The sequence below is a fragment of the Myripristis murdjan genome, chromosome 5 (genome assembly GCF_902150065.1).
Source record: "Myripristis murdjan chromosome 5, fMyrMur1.1, whole genome shotgun sequence".
NCBI lineage: Eukaryota > Metazoa > Chordata > Actinopteri > Holocentriformes > Holocentridae > Myripristis > Myripristis murdjan.
In genome coordinates, this window is record NC_043984.1 from 38,535,637 (window position 1) to 38,552,507 (window position 16,871).

At 44.6% G+C, this 16,871-nt stretch overlaps 2 protein-coding genes across 2 annotated transcripts in view; one reads left to right on the forward strand and one right to left on the reverse strand.

Annotated features, from left to right (window-relative positions):
• The window catches only part of cenpp (centromere protein P), a 120,975-nt gene that overhangs the window by 82,539 nt on the left and 21,565 nt on the right, over positions 1–16,871 (forward strand). The gene's annotated exons all lie outside the window — the stretch shown is intronic.
• Positions 380–16,871, reverse strand: part of ecm2 (extracellular matrix protein 2, female organ and adipocyte specific) — a 28,849-nt gene continuing 12,357 nt past the window's right edge. Inside the window, exons 6-13 of the mRNA XM_030052267.1 lie at positions 14,459–15,286; positions 10,634–10,749; positions 9,783–9,918; positions 6,869–7,026; positions 4,283–4,422; positions 3,041–3,153; positions 1,812–2,025; positions 380–610 (exon numbers count right to left, since the gene is read on the reverse strand). Of these exons, the coding sequence (XP_029908127.1) occupies positions 442–610; positions 1,812–2,025; positions 3,041–3,153; positions 4,283–4,422; positions 6,869–7,026; positions 9,783–9,918; positions 10,634–10,749; positions 14,459–15,286 (1,874 nt within the window). The 3' untranslated portion in view covers positions 380–441. The remainder of the gene's footprint in view (positions 611–1,811; positions 2,026–3,040; positions 3,154–4,282; positions 4,423–6,868; positions 7,027–9,782; positions 9,919–10,633; positions 10,750–14,458; positions 15,287–16,871) is intronic.

The window sequence follows — 16,871 nt, forward strand, 5'->3', positions numbered from 1 at the left end:
TCTTTGATCTTCATAGCGGTGATTTATTTTCCCCTCAGTTATGAACCAACAGATGGCTCTCTGAAGAGGAATATGGTGCTCAGGGGCTTTTGGGGTCTCAAGACCACAAAATACATAAAAGGCCAACAACATATTTCTAATTACATTTAAACAGTAACTGTAGTTTTATTGCTTTCTCATGTATTTTAAATGATGTGTTTGTGCACTACTTTTCACACTGGTGACCTTTATATAAACATAATTTCCTGTGATTACTGCATCATCTCTGAGGCCGTAATCACAGTACAGGATGCTGTTCTGCTACGACACGCTGCATCAATGCTAATGAGAAAGGAAGGGTCATGGCTATAAAAAAATCACAAAAACAACAAAATCTTTCTGTTTTGTAGTTTTAAAAAACTGTCTTTGGTATTTGACTTTTCCTCCTGTTGGACTCTTGGGTCACTTGTTTTTCTGGGGTTTTAAGACCACGCTGGAGGACGAGCGTACGCAGGAGAAGGCTGCCGGCGACACCTTCTGAGGGTCGATGTAGTTGTTCTCCAGCCTCAGCGCCACCAGCGTGGAGTCGCCGCTGTGGTTTGCGTCGCAGATGCTTTCGTCAGGGATGCTCCTGCAGGAAGAGCATCAGCAGGTGGTTAGCAGGGGTGACAATCACAAGCTTCATCCCTATACAATATTATATTGATTCTGTGTACAGCGATACAATATTTACCAATATTACCAAGTCTGCCACGATACGATTTTGATTTGATTTGATTCAGAGGCCTGCGATCGACATCAGACGATACCATATTCTCATTAACACATTTAGCTACTGTACATTATATCAACTCACAAAAGAACTAAAATGTGATTTGACAGGTTCCTGGAGCCTGTGAGGCCTGGGGTGAGCTGGCAGCCGGCCTCTCTGCTCTGTCAGAGCGGTGCTGGAGTTTCTGTGGAAAAAGCCGGTGGAAGCCGTGAGGAGGCTGATTGCATTGATCCAGATCAGTGGATTGTTAAACGCCTGGTAGCGGCGTTTGTGCGGTGGTGGCCCCCAGACGGTCCTGGGTTGGCTGGTGAGGTGAATCACTGAGACGTCCAGCCAGGTGGAAAGATGAATCAGCTTGTTTTGCTGCCTGTCGTCAAGACTACTGTCCATACGGTCTGCTGTTGTCTGGCTGTGATGAGGAGTGAGTCAGTGCTCTGCTAATGAGCTGACTGTTTGTTGACGGCCTGACAGGCTGTTTTTACCTCCGGTTCTGTGTGTTTCAGCAGCTGCTTCCATGTTATTCTCCCTTCCATGTTAGTTTACGTGCTCCTTTCGTTTATTTTGTTCTCTGTTCTACCTGGATCTGCTCTCTTTTGAGCAAAAACTAAAACTAGGTGTGAAAGTTTTTTTCTTAACTGCAGTAAAAATAAAGATGAGGCTTTACAAAAAACAGTAACTAACTGAAACTGTGTTGAGTGTTTAGAAGACTAAAATAAATAAATAAATCTTTTGAGTTTTTGTCACATAATACTTTTTGACCTTGTTGAGTCTCGCCCCTGACAAATATCCCATTTTACCAAAAAGACTAAAATCAACACTGAAACTAGTAAAAACTAGACTAAAACTGAGCATTTTCAAAAAAAAAAAAAAAAGCTAAACTAAACTAGCAAGCATGCTTTAAAAAGTAATTCAAATGAAACTGAAACTGAAAACAAAAAGTCAAAACAAAACTAAAATAAAAACTAATGAAAAATACAGATCTATAATAATCCAGGTATCAGAACTACCTCAGATTAACGGTGTACATTCTTGCTGTTTGTCACTGGTGGCTGGTTTGTACCTGATGCGGTTGTTGTTGAGTCTCAGGAAGTGCAGGTTGTTCATCTCGTTGATGCCCGAGGGCACGGTGACCAGCTGGTTGTGGTCCAGACACAACTCCACCATGGACTGGTACGAGCCGAAGAATGACTCGGGCTCGATTCCCTCCCCGTCCAGCTTGTTGTAGGACAGGTACAGGTACTCCAGCCCCGGGTCCATGTGGGCGAAGACATAACCTGGGAGACAATACAGCCGGGAGCTTAGTTTGACTGCAAATTTATTGACAAATGACCTGGAGAGTCCAGCAGCCACAGGTCCTAATGGATTCCAGAGCTTACCTGCCAGTGTGACGGCCCGTAAGGCGAATTAGATGTCAAGTTTTAGAATGCGTCACTTTTACATTACCAGCCAAAGTCACAGCCAGAGAACCTGGATAGAACCAGCTCAGGCTTTTGTGGGGTTGTGTGAGTTTTTCTAGGTGGTTCCCGTTGCCGTGGCAACAGCTGCAGCATTCACTGGCGTCACCTTGTCGGCAGAAGAGTCTGTTCGAATAACTTTATTGAAGCTTCCATGGTGACGTCAGCAGCAGCTGCTGTGGGTGGATCTCTGTCACCCCAACCCAGCAACAACAAACTCAAATCATTTGCTGCAGATAAAGTTATTTCAAAATGATCAGACGCTAATTCATAGTTAATTTGCCAATTAGATGCTGTCAGCTGGTCCTAATGAGCTGTGTTGTTGTTAATAAAGTTATTGAATAACATTCTAGCAAAACCACCAACAACACAGGTGAGACCCAACCCTAACCGAACCTCCCAAAACCTCCCGTTGTTTGTTTTTTAACTGAATCAAAATCAAGAGCCACAAGGTCATTTCACAGTTCTTTGATTCATTTTATTGTGAAAACACGTTTCCGTTAGCCATGCTTCAGTTCTCCCAACGCAAAAAACTTTTCTGCCAACACCATGACATCAGTTGAACATGTACCGCTGTTGCCATGGCGATGGGAAAGACCCAGAAATACTCTGATTTACCCAGAACCAAAGGCCCCGCCGGTTCTGCCCGTTCAGGTCATTTGTATGTTCGCAACCTACTAGAGTGCATTCCAGCTGCACCGTGCGCTCTCAGCGTTTGAGTCAGTTCTGTGCTTTGGCCTAAACTGAGAGCAGCAGAGAGTCTCAGTTATCTGGAAACCCAACGCTCCAACCCGGGACCTCCCTGTGCGTCAGTGATTAAACTCCTCCCACCTACCCGGTATCCTCTCGATGTTGTTGCCCACCAGCACCAGGTGGACCAGCGACCTGGGCAGGTAGGAGGGAACCAGGTAGAGATCGTTATGTGACAGGTCAATGGACTCCAAGTTCCTGAAGAGGAGGAGGAAGATGAGGGAGGAGGAGATCCGGAGGGAGGTGGACAGAGAGCAGAATGGAGCGATTAATGACGTCATTTCATATGAGCAAATTAAAATACAGTTCACCAATCAGCGCTCAGCGTTATGACGACTGGGATGACATGCAGCAGCGTGACGATGGTCTTTGGTGGAAGGTTGGTAAAACACAGCTGACCGGAGGAAGAGAGATTCAGCCTACTGACTTCAAGGTTTGGCTTTGATGACCAGAGGCCGTTTTACATTCTTTTGCATTTCAGTTATTTAGATTTTTTACATTTTTATCAAGAGTGACTTACAATGAGACCGACAGTAGATGACATGTAACGGCAGAATGAGCAGGATTTACCTCAAAAAAAAAAAAAAAAAAGTATATAGACTCAAAGCTAATCCTTCATGCCTTGTGGGCTCCTAGAAGTAAGTGTGCGTGTGTTTGTGTGTGTGTGTGTGTGTGTGTGTGTGTGTGTGTGCCTGGATTTTCTTGTTTTGCTGAGCTCGGGACTCTTCTGGGCGTCGGCCTTTGGGCGGTGGGTGTGTGGCTCCCAGCCAATCACAGCGCAGCGCCATGCCAGATTGATAGAACCACATCCAATTGGAAGCTAGGAAAATCACAGACGCTGAAAAAAGGAAACGTCGCGAGGAGAGGCGGCGAGCGGACGAAGCTCCTCCCACAGCGAGAGAGAATCTGGGGCTGAGCTTCCAGCCGCTGAGCTCTGAGGGAGAGGAGGAGGATGAAGAGCGACGCCACGCCGGCCTGGCAGCCGCTGGACAGGGAGCGGCCGGCGGGACGATTTTTTTTCCCTGTGACTGTGACATTACATTTTGGATGGTTATTTCATTCCATCGCTGTCCTAGGAAACAAAAACTGGCTGCCGGCGGCTAGCTTAGCCAGGCAGGAGGAGCTAACAGTGAAGGTTGTGTTAAACCACAGAGAGAAATCCTGCTCATCCTGCCTTTAACCTGCTCGATCAGCCGCCAACAGGCAGCTTCCAACACCTCCACAACAGATGGAACAAATATTCCAGTGAGCTTTGAATATCACAGGTAATAGTGAAGAACTTTTTATTTTTATCTTTTATTTTTTATTTATTTTAATTTTTTGGGACCTGTGGTTGATCCAGGCCAGCGGGGCGATCCTGGTCTCGTCCAGCCTGTTGTGTCTCAGAGAAATCACATTCAGACTGCTGGTCTGATTGAAAACAGCCTCTGAGATTTCCTCGATCCTGTTGTTCTCCAGATACAGCTCCTGCAAGACGGGAGGGATGAGGGACGAGAGGAAATGTTGTGATCATCATCGGGGTTAGGCTTAGGGTTATCCAGCTCTGCTCCAGTGTCCCTGACCTCTGACCCTCCAGTGTTGGGGGGGCATCTTCCTGTTTGTATTGGAAAGTAGATCCGGCAGGTAGCGTCTGCAGGAAACTTTTGCATAGTAACCTTACGCCAGGAAGAAATGATCTAATAGTACTTTGACTAATAATTACTTGTAATTACATAAAAAATGGGCACCAGGACTTGTTATTTATTATATTGGCATAATCGTCTTTGTTGCCATTGGTTTATGTGCTAAACGAGATACAGATGCAGAATATTTCACCACCATGTGGATCACATCATGCCCAAGAGAATTACACAACTCAGCACTACACCAAAGTCTTATTTGGCTTTCAGCACCATTCAGACACTGCAGCATGAGATGCTCTGTCAAACAAAGCATCTTAAACAGTGACAGCATCTTTAAACATCCTCTCTCATCCACCTGTCCCTTCAAAATAAAACTGTCTTTCTCTCTGCTGTTGTGAATGATCCTTCCCTGCACCATGCCCCACCCACAATTCCTGTTTTTTTTTTTTTTTAACAGGAAATACGTCAAATCAACAAAGTAGTCGAGTCCATTTCATGGGGTCTTTACCAGACTGTGAATAACCAACATGTCAGATCATGGAAACACTCTCTACATCACAGAAAAGTCATGGAATTTCACATCAGTGTCAAAATGCCATTTTACATTTTTAATTCAAGGAACACAAAGTATTTTACACCTGTGCTGGTGTTATGAGGTTTTCATATTTAAAATATAAACGCCTATTTGTTATGCCAGTAAAGCACTTTTGAATTTTAAATTTGAATTTAGTGTAGAACATCAGGATATAGAGTTATATGGTCAACGTGTCATTAATATAGAATAAGCTGTAATGTAAAATCTTCTGCTATGCAGTGACAGATTCTAGTTAACAATCTTATTTTCTAGTATTGTCATCTATCAAAACTTCAAATCTAACCAAGGAGGAATGGATGGAAATTTGAAATGGAGATTGTGTGAAAATCACATGTGAAATGTGTTTTAAGGTGGAAATCCTTGTTTTAAGGATTTCGGGCTGTGGTGTGTTGCTGCAGTGTTTATGGTTAGCCAGAAACCCTAATTATATGTTGGGTGGACTGGTTTCCCACAGGTAGAGGCAGAGAATTTAGCCAGTAAACACATCTTAAACATTAGAGCCAAAACGACAAATACCTCTGCATCAGCAAACTGAGGAATTCACTGTGCAGCCAGCAAACTAATCAGCACGGTGCCTTTCTGACTTTGTGATCTGACGGGACGTAGTGAGAGATCAAACCAGCATATCAGCGACTCAGTCACTCATTCAACCAGCGATTGAACGAGTGATTGAACAAACTCTGCCAGTTGAGTGTTGGGCCAGTTTCGCGTCTCGTCTTTGAGTTATTCAAAGACAGACAGACAGGCAAGTATCAGGTACATCATTACTGATAGTAATATTAGATTTGATATTATGATTTATTGTGATTTTTGTTTTTTGAATCCTCCTCTAGTTTGTGTGTGTAAAGTTTGATGAGGCTGTGATTCTCCTAGAGGTCACTAGAGGTCATTTTCTCCAGCGACGTCCAGTGTGACAAAAGTCTCTGCCTGCAGTGAAATGGCTGCTATGGGGGCCAACATCATCACACAGGAATCAAATGTGGCTCATTGAATCCACAAGAGTCTCAGCTTTCCAGTCAAAGCCAACTGATGCAGCTCCAAGACTGTTTAGGCCCCAGTCTGCACACACACACCATTTTACAACAGGCCACAAGAACACATGTGGACTGCAGGCTTTGGGGCCCAAACTGCATGGGATTAGCAGAAGGTGGGCGTGTCTGCAAAGGGGAGAGAACCCATTTTCATTCACACAGCTGGAGGTCAGAGGTCAAGGGACCCGCTGGAAACAGACATGACAGGTTTCCCCTTGACTGTGTTTACCTGAACTTCAGAGCGGTATTTAGGAGAAAAAAAAAGCAGAGTGGTTTGAGGAGAAGTTAATTAGTGGTTTATTTTCCTCTACCTTCAGCGGTGTGAGGATCACTGTGATAGATGAACGGATGTGTTCAGCGGTTACAGCTCCACCATCCGACTTCCCCTCAAGCCACTCCAGTTTTCAAAAAAATGTCAAGACTCTGATTGAAGTCTTTATGCTAAGCAAGTAATGCTACCTATAGGAACCGATCCACTGGACATACAGAGGTGAAAATGTTCCAACATCTGGTCTGAGTCTGGAAAAAGGGGATATTGTCCATTTAAACGTGGAACTGATGGAGTATTGTGCAGGCCTTGTGTGGTGGTGGACAAATGGTTGTGACCCAGTCTGAGATCTGCAGCAGTTACTGGAAGTGGTGGGGAGGTAAACAGACATTCCTACCAGCAGTGTCCTGGGAAGGCCCTGCGGCACCGTGCGGAAGTGGTTCCTGCCTAGTCTGAGGTAGGAGAGCTGGATGAGGGGGGCGAAGGCCAGAGGGTCCACGTTCCCCTCGCTCAGAAGGTTTCCTTCCAACTCCAGGATCACCAGGCTGCTCAGATCTGTACAGCAAGGTCAAAAAGAAATTTGCCACATTAGAAATGATCAATCAGAGGTCATCTTTGTTTCCCTATGAGGTGTTAAGTCAGGAGCTGGTTTGACTGGAGCTGGAAGCAGGACAGGAAGCATCCAGCAGACAGCTGCTAGGAAACTGTGAGTGTGGATGGAAAGTCAGTTCTACTCCCTGTTACAGTTCTGTTAAATAGATGGACTGGTCAGTCAGTGTAATCGTCTGGTCAGCAGAAGACAGTAGAGTAATTTTTCATGTAGAGATTTATGGCTCTTTGAAGGGAGCCGGCTCTTGAGGATCCGTTCCTTTCAAAGAGCTGTTCAAAAGACTGGCTCATTTTTATATTTATTTATTTTTAACCCATTAAGACCTAAACATTATACATGAGACTAACAGGGTGGTATCAGACTGTACTGGATGCTAAGAAGGTGTGGGTTAATATTTTGATCAGAATCATTCAAACTTAGACATTCCATATATATTCTATTGGTGGGATATCTGAGTTTGAATTATCCTGAAATAATGATAATTTCATTTGGCAATGGTCTGTGTGGACATTTGTAAACATTCCACAGGGTGGCACGGCGCCACATCCCTCTGCTTTGACAATAAGATCACTATTTGGATTTACCCTTTGTATTAAATGGGTGTGTGTGTGTGTGTGTGTGTGTGTAAATAAACCTTGAGTTAATGTTATCCATGCAATACCTAAAAAAGCTAAGCAGGGTCCAATGAATTCCCATGTAAAACAGCTTTTACTTTTAGTGCAAAATAGAACAAGAACAAACCTTGCAATATGTAGTGCAAATTTTTTTTAGAAATTCACGATAGCGTGTATCAAATGAGAAAACAAGGAGATTATAAAAATATGTAACACTATCCAGTACTTTTATAAAACTAAACAAGATTTCAACTTCAAATATTAGAATAGAACAATATCAGTGCAAATTTTAAGAACATTTTGGATTGAAAACTCACAATAATAATACTAATGTTGTACACCTGAGCTGCTTTGACCAAATCAGGAGATCAGCTCCTTGACTTAGCTTACTTTCTGTAAACAATAAAATAAAGTGTAAACAAAAAAATGGCAGCTCTGAAATAATACTGCAGTCCCATGCTTTATGACTTCTTCTGCCTCTCCTTGTCCTTTGGCAGATTGGCATTGAGGAAGACAAGTGATCTCACTTTTGTGGAAAAAACAAAGAAATTGGGAACTGGCTCGTTCATTTCAAAGATCCGGTTCACTTGTTCACTTTAAAGAGCCGTTCAAAAGAATTGACTCGCTCGCGAATGACCCATCACTATTTTCATGCCCCATGGGGCAGTTTGAAGCCAACCCTGTGGTACAATGTAAAACAGCATGCAATATACTCACATAACAGTAAACTACCAATAAAGAAATAAGTCCAGAGGCAGCATCTGCATAAGCCGAGTCCTATTAAATTTATTACATATTTACATATTAAATTTTAAGCCTTGATCAAAGGGCAGTGGCCAAAGGTCTAGAGCTGCATTCAGGCTCATAAAGGCTCAAAAATCTCAGGATGTTACTGGAGGTTAAATCCCTCTGAGCCTTGAAGCTAACAGTAACAACTCTCCAGCCAACAGGCTAACAGGAACCCGGAGCAGGGGCGCTGGAATGGGTTTGGTCCTGTCTAAGGCTTGGATTATCTGTTCCATATCAGCACAGTGTATTCTAGGTAAGATGTGATTTGGAGAAATGGAACCGGCGTGGGCCTCAGGTTCACGGCAAATCTCTGGGTGGTTCATGTTGCCGTGGCAACAGCTGTAGCATTCAGTGACATCACGGTGTTGGCAGAGGAGTTTGTTTGAATAACTTCTATTTCTGTGGTCCAAACTACGATCAGGACCTAATCCTTTAAGGCTGCCCAGACTGTTCAGGCTGGGTTGATTTAACTGGAACTGGGACTGATGGAAATGTGACAGTAAATATTTATTGCCTTTCAGTTTTAAAAGTGCTTAATATTTGACAGGCAGCCCATACAGTAAGATTGTTTCAGCTAATGATTTTACCTGGAGTTATGGGTACGTAAGGCTGCGTGGTGTTAACTGTATGACTGACTGATGGCTGATTTGATTGACAGCTGTAGCATCACACCAGGGAGCTAAAGCAGCAAGTTTTGAGGCAGCTACAGCGACCAAAAATAAATCTGCGCTGTTGTGAACCTTGTTTAGCCTCGGTCTGCTGCAGCCACACCCACCACCTGCTGAAGTTTTCCTGTTTTTATTGTGTTTTGAACCCAGGCTAGTCCTACTGCAGATAATGAAACAATATTGTTAATGAACCAGCGTGAGTACTGCGTGGGAAATTTAAATTGTTAGACTTGTTTACATCGTACAAATGTAAAAACTCCTCTTCCGAAATGAATTTATCCTCAAAAGCATAGAGCAAGTTCATCTCTGGCTCTCTGATCTGTCATCACTAGAAGCTTCTCACAGCACCATTTATGGAAATTTCGTTCTTTGTTGCCAAATACAATCCCTTTGTACTTTTGTGGACTGGAACAAACACAAACAGATTTCCAGTCAGTGTGGCCGCCCCCTAGTGTCTCTTATGGGCAGGACATGCAGGAACTTCAGCTGTATGTGATCTTCTGCTGATGGATGACTTCCAGAGGTGTTGTCTCTTCTCTGCACCGCACGGTCCTGTGTGGAAGTGTCTTAGGTGATGTGATACTCAAGCGGATCTCAGTGTTGAAGTGGTTTGTGAAGTTAAAGCAGTACCTTGGAAGCTGTTTCCATCGATGCCTCTCAGTCTGTTCTCATTGATCTTCAGCTCCTGCAGGGTGGGGGGGAGGTCGGAGGGCACGGCCTCCAGAAGGTTCCCGTCCATGTAGAGACGCCTCAGCAGCTTCAGACCCTGATGCACACACCAATATTGATGGTTTATTTGATAGAGACAGATACAGTTTACATAGACAAAGTGAGAACAGCAATCTCATGCTAGTATCGGTGTTTATAGTAGATGCTTTTTCTACTTTTGTTTAGAAGGGCTTTTTGTGAGAGTAAGAGATTAAAACAGTGAGAGAAAAAAATAAAAAGCAGAAAGATTATTGTTGGCACAGTGTGAAAACGTTTTACCGACCCTTTTGTACCACAGTGACTAATTTGAAAAATGGAGAGATTATACTCACTTTATGACAAAACCACACAACTCTGGATTGCTCTCATGGTTTTACACAGCCATCCAAGCTCCAGCATTTCAGATACTCCTTTATCCATTTATGAATACACGAAATTTGATACCCATTTAATAAAGGCGTGCAATATAGCTTCATTATATTTTAGTATTATCATTATTTATATCGTAAGTAGACGTATGTCTGGCTGAAACCCAATATAATTAACTCACCACAGCTAAGTAAAGGATAAGTTACAGTAGGTGTGTGTAAACAGTTTTAAGAACGGTTCATTAGAGGTCTAGACACGTTTCAAGGTCTGTTGTACGTTCTGCTAGGTTCAGTCAGGGAACAGGCTAGCTTCATTATCACTGTGTCCCTCGAGCGAGCGATCGGCTGTGGATCAGTGATCATCACGTCGTCCATTTGGTTTGGACATGAGCTAACTGGTCTTACACTGAAGGCTTTAGCAGCGATGCCGGCGGAGGTGAGCTTGTTCTTTCCCAGGTTGATCCACTCCAGGTTGGGGATCCCATTGAAGGCTTCCTCTGGGATGCTGTCGATGTTGTTACCTGCAGTGCAGAAGTTAAACACAACTAGGAGCCAAGACAGACAAACTGCACAACAAGAGACAGAACAAAGTAAGAAAATCCCCAATTTTTAATGGGTTTACGATCCCTTTAAGGTTCATGGCAAAGGTTTGGGTTAGGACAGTAGAACCTGACTTGTGGTGAAAGAGTCCCAGATATATGCCATGTTGTGGTGTGCATGGAGCTGATAGAAGAGACAGAGGAAGCTGAGTGGGAAATGTGAGGGGAAAAACAGTCCCCCCCCTGTGATTCATCTTGTGGAACAAATAGACAGCCTATATAACTACTGCATAACTACTGTTATTCTGGAGCTTTCTTGCTTCTCAGCATAAGGAGTAGCTCTTGACAAGCTGCTGGTGATAAGATAACAATAACCTAAAGAATGACTAGTTATTTTCCACTTGTGTGTGAGTGCTTTGACTTGGCCCAGTGATTAGTTGTGTGGAGGTTTTAATTAGGCTGCTGCTGGGAATAACGTGTGTGAGCTTGCTGGAAACATCCTGCTGTCCTGACTGGCCTCTGTTTATTCAGACGGACTGTGAATGGCCGGGTTCAGCCGGGGTCTGACACACTGTCTGCTCACGTCTGCTTTGGTTTTCTGTGTCTTTCTCTGTTTTCTGAGCTGAGTGTGTCCTGGTCGTGCCCGGCCTCCCTCGCCTCACACACCTCAGCTCTGCGTTTTGCATTACCGCCCCCTCCAGTCCTCTGCTCCTTCACCTTCCACAGGTGTCTCTTGTCTAGTTGTTTGTTTCCAGTGTCTCCTGCTTATCCCATCCCTGTGCTCCAGTTTTTTGAGTATTCAGTAAATTACTGTTTCAATAAATTAGGTTATTCTTGATCCAGTCTGCCTGCCGGTTTCTTCTCTTGGGGCCTGCTTAACGCCAGTCCTGCAGGCTGACACAGCACAGGTGTGCACACAGGACAGGTGTGCCAGGTAAAGCAGGCCGGGCATGACCAGGATCAGAGGATCGACACACACGGCTCAGAAACTACACCAAGATACAGAAAATAAAACCAGACATGACTAACAGGATACAGCAGATGAAGCAGGTGGAGCAGCACCAGAGGCCAAACCCTCTCCACCTGGTGTGAGGAACAGTAAATCAAGCGCACCTCATGCAGCTCTCATGTGGTCGCAGTGCAGACTGGAGCCACTTAGCGTTTCCAGGTAAAGTCCCTGAAACCTGATTTAGTCCCTGCCCAGGAGGTGACTTCAGCTCCAGGGACTTTCTGAAAGAGCTAGCAGGGCTGTCCATCTTGATTGGTCTAAGTGTTGCCATGCCAACACTTCTGTAAACACGACCTATCAGAGGACTACAAAATAAAAGCAGCTGACGCCAGACAACAGACTGCAGAAAAGAGGACTGCAGCTCCTGATCAGGATTTGTGGAGAATGAAGTTCACAGTTTAACAAACACGGCGTCGCCTCAGCTGGAGCGCCGCTGCCGTCCCAGGCCAGCCGGCAGGACAAGACAGGAAAACAGAGCGCTGCTTTTCACTGGCAAGCAGGAGAGGAAAAGCCGCCCCCTGCTGGTCAGGAGAAAAATGCTCGTGTGTTTAAAAAAATCCTCCAAGGCTGATGATAAAGCAGCAGGTTTAAATAGCTTTAAATAGCCTGGCGCATCGCCCCTGTTTCGACTTGACTGGCTGTTTAAATCAGCTTTTAACTGAAGTTTTACACTTTGGCAGGAGCTCGACTCGCCTGGTAGAAATGGAAAAGGGGAATTTAAAAATTTCTCAGAGGAAAAGGGCAGGAAAAAATGAAGTTAAGACCACAAAAAGATGAAGACTAATATTTTTATGAGGCACGTCCTGCCCTTCATGGTTGGTTCTTCATACGGTGGAAAAGGAAAGACAAGGCAGGTCTGAGGCTGGTGCTGTGCAGAGCTGTATCCCTGTAGCTGCTCAAGTTTAGGCAGGTTCCAAATGGTTCAAATTAGCGTCTCCAGTGTAATTATGTTGTGTTTTAGTCAGCAGAGATGAGCAGAATGAGCCAGCGACCTGCAGCGACAAGCTGGCCTCAACACCGACACAACTCAAACTGGAGACGTGCTAATGGGACGCACGTGTGAGGAGATGCATCCATCAGGGATATCTCCAGTTGTGTAACATGAACGGTCATCGCAGGTGGTCTTAATTTACGGTTTCTCACACACCAGATGGGAGGGATGTGACCTTGAGATGTGTTTTCTCCCACTGAAACTAAATGAGAGGAAATACTGTCTCTGCCCCCCCGAGTCTGGACTCTGAAAAAAAGGTTCTCACAGATTATTGGGTCAGAATCAAAGAGGATTGCACAGGAGGGACAGACTACCCAAGATAAAGGCTACCGGGCAGCGTTAGAGGAGATAAATATATATCACAACAAATAACAAAATGAATAAAGTGGATCAATACATAGAATATAAAAAAGAAAACCTTTGCATTCCCTAAAAGAGCAATAAAAAAATAAAATATACTAGGATTCCTACTACCAGTGTTCAAAATGTACACTGTATGAATCAGCAGTTATGGCTGTAATGGTAGTGATAGCGGTAATGGTAACGGCAGTAACAGTAGTAAGAGCTGTAGTGGTAATAGCAGTAATAGTAATAACAGCAGTATTGGTAAAAGTAGTAATAGCAATAATAGTAATAGTAGTAGCAGTAGTAACAGCAGTAATGGTAACAGTAGAGTGTAGTTTTAAGAGCAGTAATGCTAACAGTAGTAATAGTAGTAACAGCAGTAATAGTAATAACAGCAGTAATGGTAATAGCAGTAATAGTAATAACAGCAGTAATGGTAATAGCAGTAATAGAAGTAATAGTAATAACAGCAGTAATAGTAGTAGAGTGTAGTTTTAAGAGCAGTAGTGGTAATATTAGTAATAGCAGTAATAGTAATAAGAGCAGTAATAGTAGTAATAGTAATAACAGCAGTAATAGCAGTAGAGTGTGGTCTTAAGAGCAGTAATAGTAGTAATAGTAATAACAGTAGTAACAGTAATAACCGCAGTAATAGTAATAACCGCAGTAATAGTAATAAGAGCAGTAATAGCAGTAGAGTGTGGTCTTAAGAGCAGTAATAGCAGTAATAGTAATAACAGCAGTAATAGTAATAACAGCAGTAATAGTAATAGCAGTAATGGTAATAACAGCAGTAATAGTAATAACAGCAGTAATAGCAGTAATAGTAATAAGAGCAGTAATAGCAGTAGAGTGTGGTCTTAAGAGCAGTAATAGCAGTAATAGTAATAAGAGCAGTAATAGTAATAACCGCAGTAATAGTAATAAGAGCAGTAATAGCAGTAGAGTGTGGTCTTAAGAGCAGTAATAGCAGTAATAGTAATAAGAGCAGTAATAGTAATAACCGCAGTAATAGTAATAAGAGCAGTAATAGCAGTAGAGTGTGGTCTTAAGAGCAGTAATAGCAGTAATAGTAATAAGAGCAGTAATAGTAATAAGAGCAGTAATAGTAATAGCAGTAATGGTAATAAGAGCAGTAATAGTAATAACAGTAGTAATAGTAATAACCGCAGTAATAGTAATAAGAGCAGTAATAGCAGTAGAGTGTGGTCTTAAGAGCAGTAATAGCAGTAATAGTAATAAGAGCAGTAATAGTAATAGCAGCAGTAATAGCAGCAGTAATAACAGCAGTAATAGCAGCATGGAGCGGTGTTAAGAGCAGCAGTGTGCGTGGGAGTGGCACTCACCCTCCAGACTCAGGGACTTGAGCTCGGGGATGGCCAGAGGAGGGAAGTGGTTGAGTTTGGCGTTGTCACACGTCACAGTGACATCAGAGATGTCACAGCCTGGAGGGAGACCTGCTCTGCTGGCCACCAGCACCTCCTTCTCCTCCTCTCCCTCCTCCATCTCCACCTCCTCCTCGGCCTCCGTCTCCGCCTCCGTCTCCGCCTCCAGCTCCTCCAGCTGGTCCTCAGTGGCAGCAGGAGGTCTCGGTATGGGAACAGGGAGGTCGGGTTCCTCAGGTTCTTTAGGGGGCATCTGAAATACATCTCCTCTCAACCACACCTCCTCTTCCTCCTCCTGCACCTCCTCCTCCTCCTCCTCATCTAGAGCCATCAGCTTCTCCCTCAGTATCTCCTCCTGCCTTCTCCTTTCCTCCTCCAGCTTCCTCTCCATCTCCCTGGCCTCTCTCTCTGCCGCCTCCCTTTGCCTCCTGTCTTCCTCCTCCTGCCTCCTCCTCTCCTCCTCCTCCTTTCTCCTCCTCTCCTGCTCTTCCTCCATCTGCCTTCTCCACTCCCTCTCCTCTGTCTCTACCTGCAGCTTCAGTGCCTCCTCTTCCTCCCTCCTCCTCTCCTCCACCAGCTTCCTCTGTCTCTCTGCCTGCTCCTTCCTCATCTTCCTCCTCTTCCTCCTCTCCTCGTCCTTCCTCTTCAGGCGCTCCTCCTCCTCGCGGTGCTCCTCTTCCTCCCGCCACAGGATACGCTGGATCTCCTCCTGGGTCAGCGGGGTCACGGGGTCACTGGGGTCGTTGGGAACTGGGGAGTCACCAGAGAGGTCAAGGCTGAGGTCAGGGACTGTGGGGCGAGGGCGGGGCCAACCAGGGGGCGGGGCCAACCAGAGGGCAGGGGCAGGGAGGAGGGGGAGGAAAACACAACAGTGTGGAGAGAAAGAAGAAGAAAAGAAATTGGCAGGAAGTGGGAAGGAGAGGAGAGCCAGACAGGTGGAGGAGAGAGAAACAAAGGAGAGCAACAGGATAAAGAATAGAAGGCAGACAGACAGGCAGAGAGACAGACAGGGCTGTGTGTTAGTGGTGTGGACAGACAGACAGACACCCAGATTTACCCAGAGAGACAGACAGGTGGTGGACAGACAGGTTAACACTACAGACTACACACTGCAGCATCTACAGCAGATGAGCCGTCAGCATCCACACCGTGTTAAGGAGCCGCTCCTTAACATTAACAAGACTACCTAGTATATGGCTGGGCCAAACACCAGAGGGCTTTTAATTTGAAAAGATCAGCACATGTGTAAGTAGCCTAACGTTAGCCACCTAGCATGGCTGTTCTGTCAAGAGCAGCCATGCGTTTGTGTGTGAGCTTGTAAAATTAATCTTTTAAAGGCTCATTTTGGTTTGTATGTCTCTGTAATGCAGCTCAGTGCTAACAGTGTGACTTAGAAAGCACTCTCTCTGCCCCACAACTCAAACCATGTTCTGATGCCCCCAGATAATATTTACATCATTAAATTAATATTATAAACATGTAACAACCAGTTGAGCAATGACTTGAGCAAACAGCCAGGAAGGTGTTTGGCCGGGGGCAGGCCTGCTGTCCGGGCACCAGAGCAGAACATGCCATCTGACGTGTGGACACATCGTTTTTCAAACGAAAGACAGTAGCTACAAAAAACGACTACATCCAAGTAAAATCCCCAGCTGGCTCCGTTCATCGTCAGATAATTCTGCTGTCAGTACGCGGCCCCAGGAGCCATGTTACTTAACATTACCATTTTAATTAACGTCCTCTGTTAACTTTAACTTCCTCCTTCGTTGTTGCTGTGAGCTGCGACACGGTGACAGAGACGCAACAGCAGCTGCTGCTGACGTCACCATGGCAGTTTCAATAAAGTTATTCAAATACACTTTTTTTGCCCACGCCGTGACATCACTGAACACTACAGCTGTTGTCATGGCAATGCAACCACCCAGAAATACTTTCATTTACTGTGAATCAAAGGCCCGTGCTGGTTCTACCTGCTCAGTTTCTTTGGTCAGATGTGTGTTGTGTCGCCATCGGAGCGAAGCGAAGCAAACACATCAGACTGGAAATGTGCTGCAGACCAACTCCAGCTCCCTGTAACTCATCCTGCTGACTTCATGTTCTTTAAAGCACTTACAGAGACACTTTATGCACAGTGCATGTAAAGAGCAGAGAGGCAGATGCTTGTGTCACTGCTGTCAGGTCAGTGCTGCGTTACTGTGATTAAATCATTGGTTCCACATGCGTGTGGTGTGTGTCCAGTGTTAGACGGTGAGTATAAAGTGTGACAGGGTTCAGGTCAGTTTCCTGTCAGTGCTGCTCATTCAGGGAACAAATTCAATAAGTGATTATCAGATTAAACTGACAGAAAGTTGAGGTGAACCCTGGATGTGGCTCT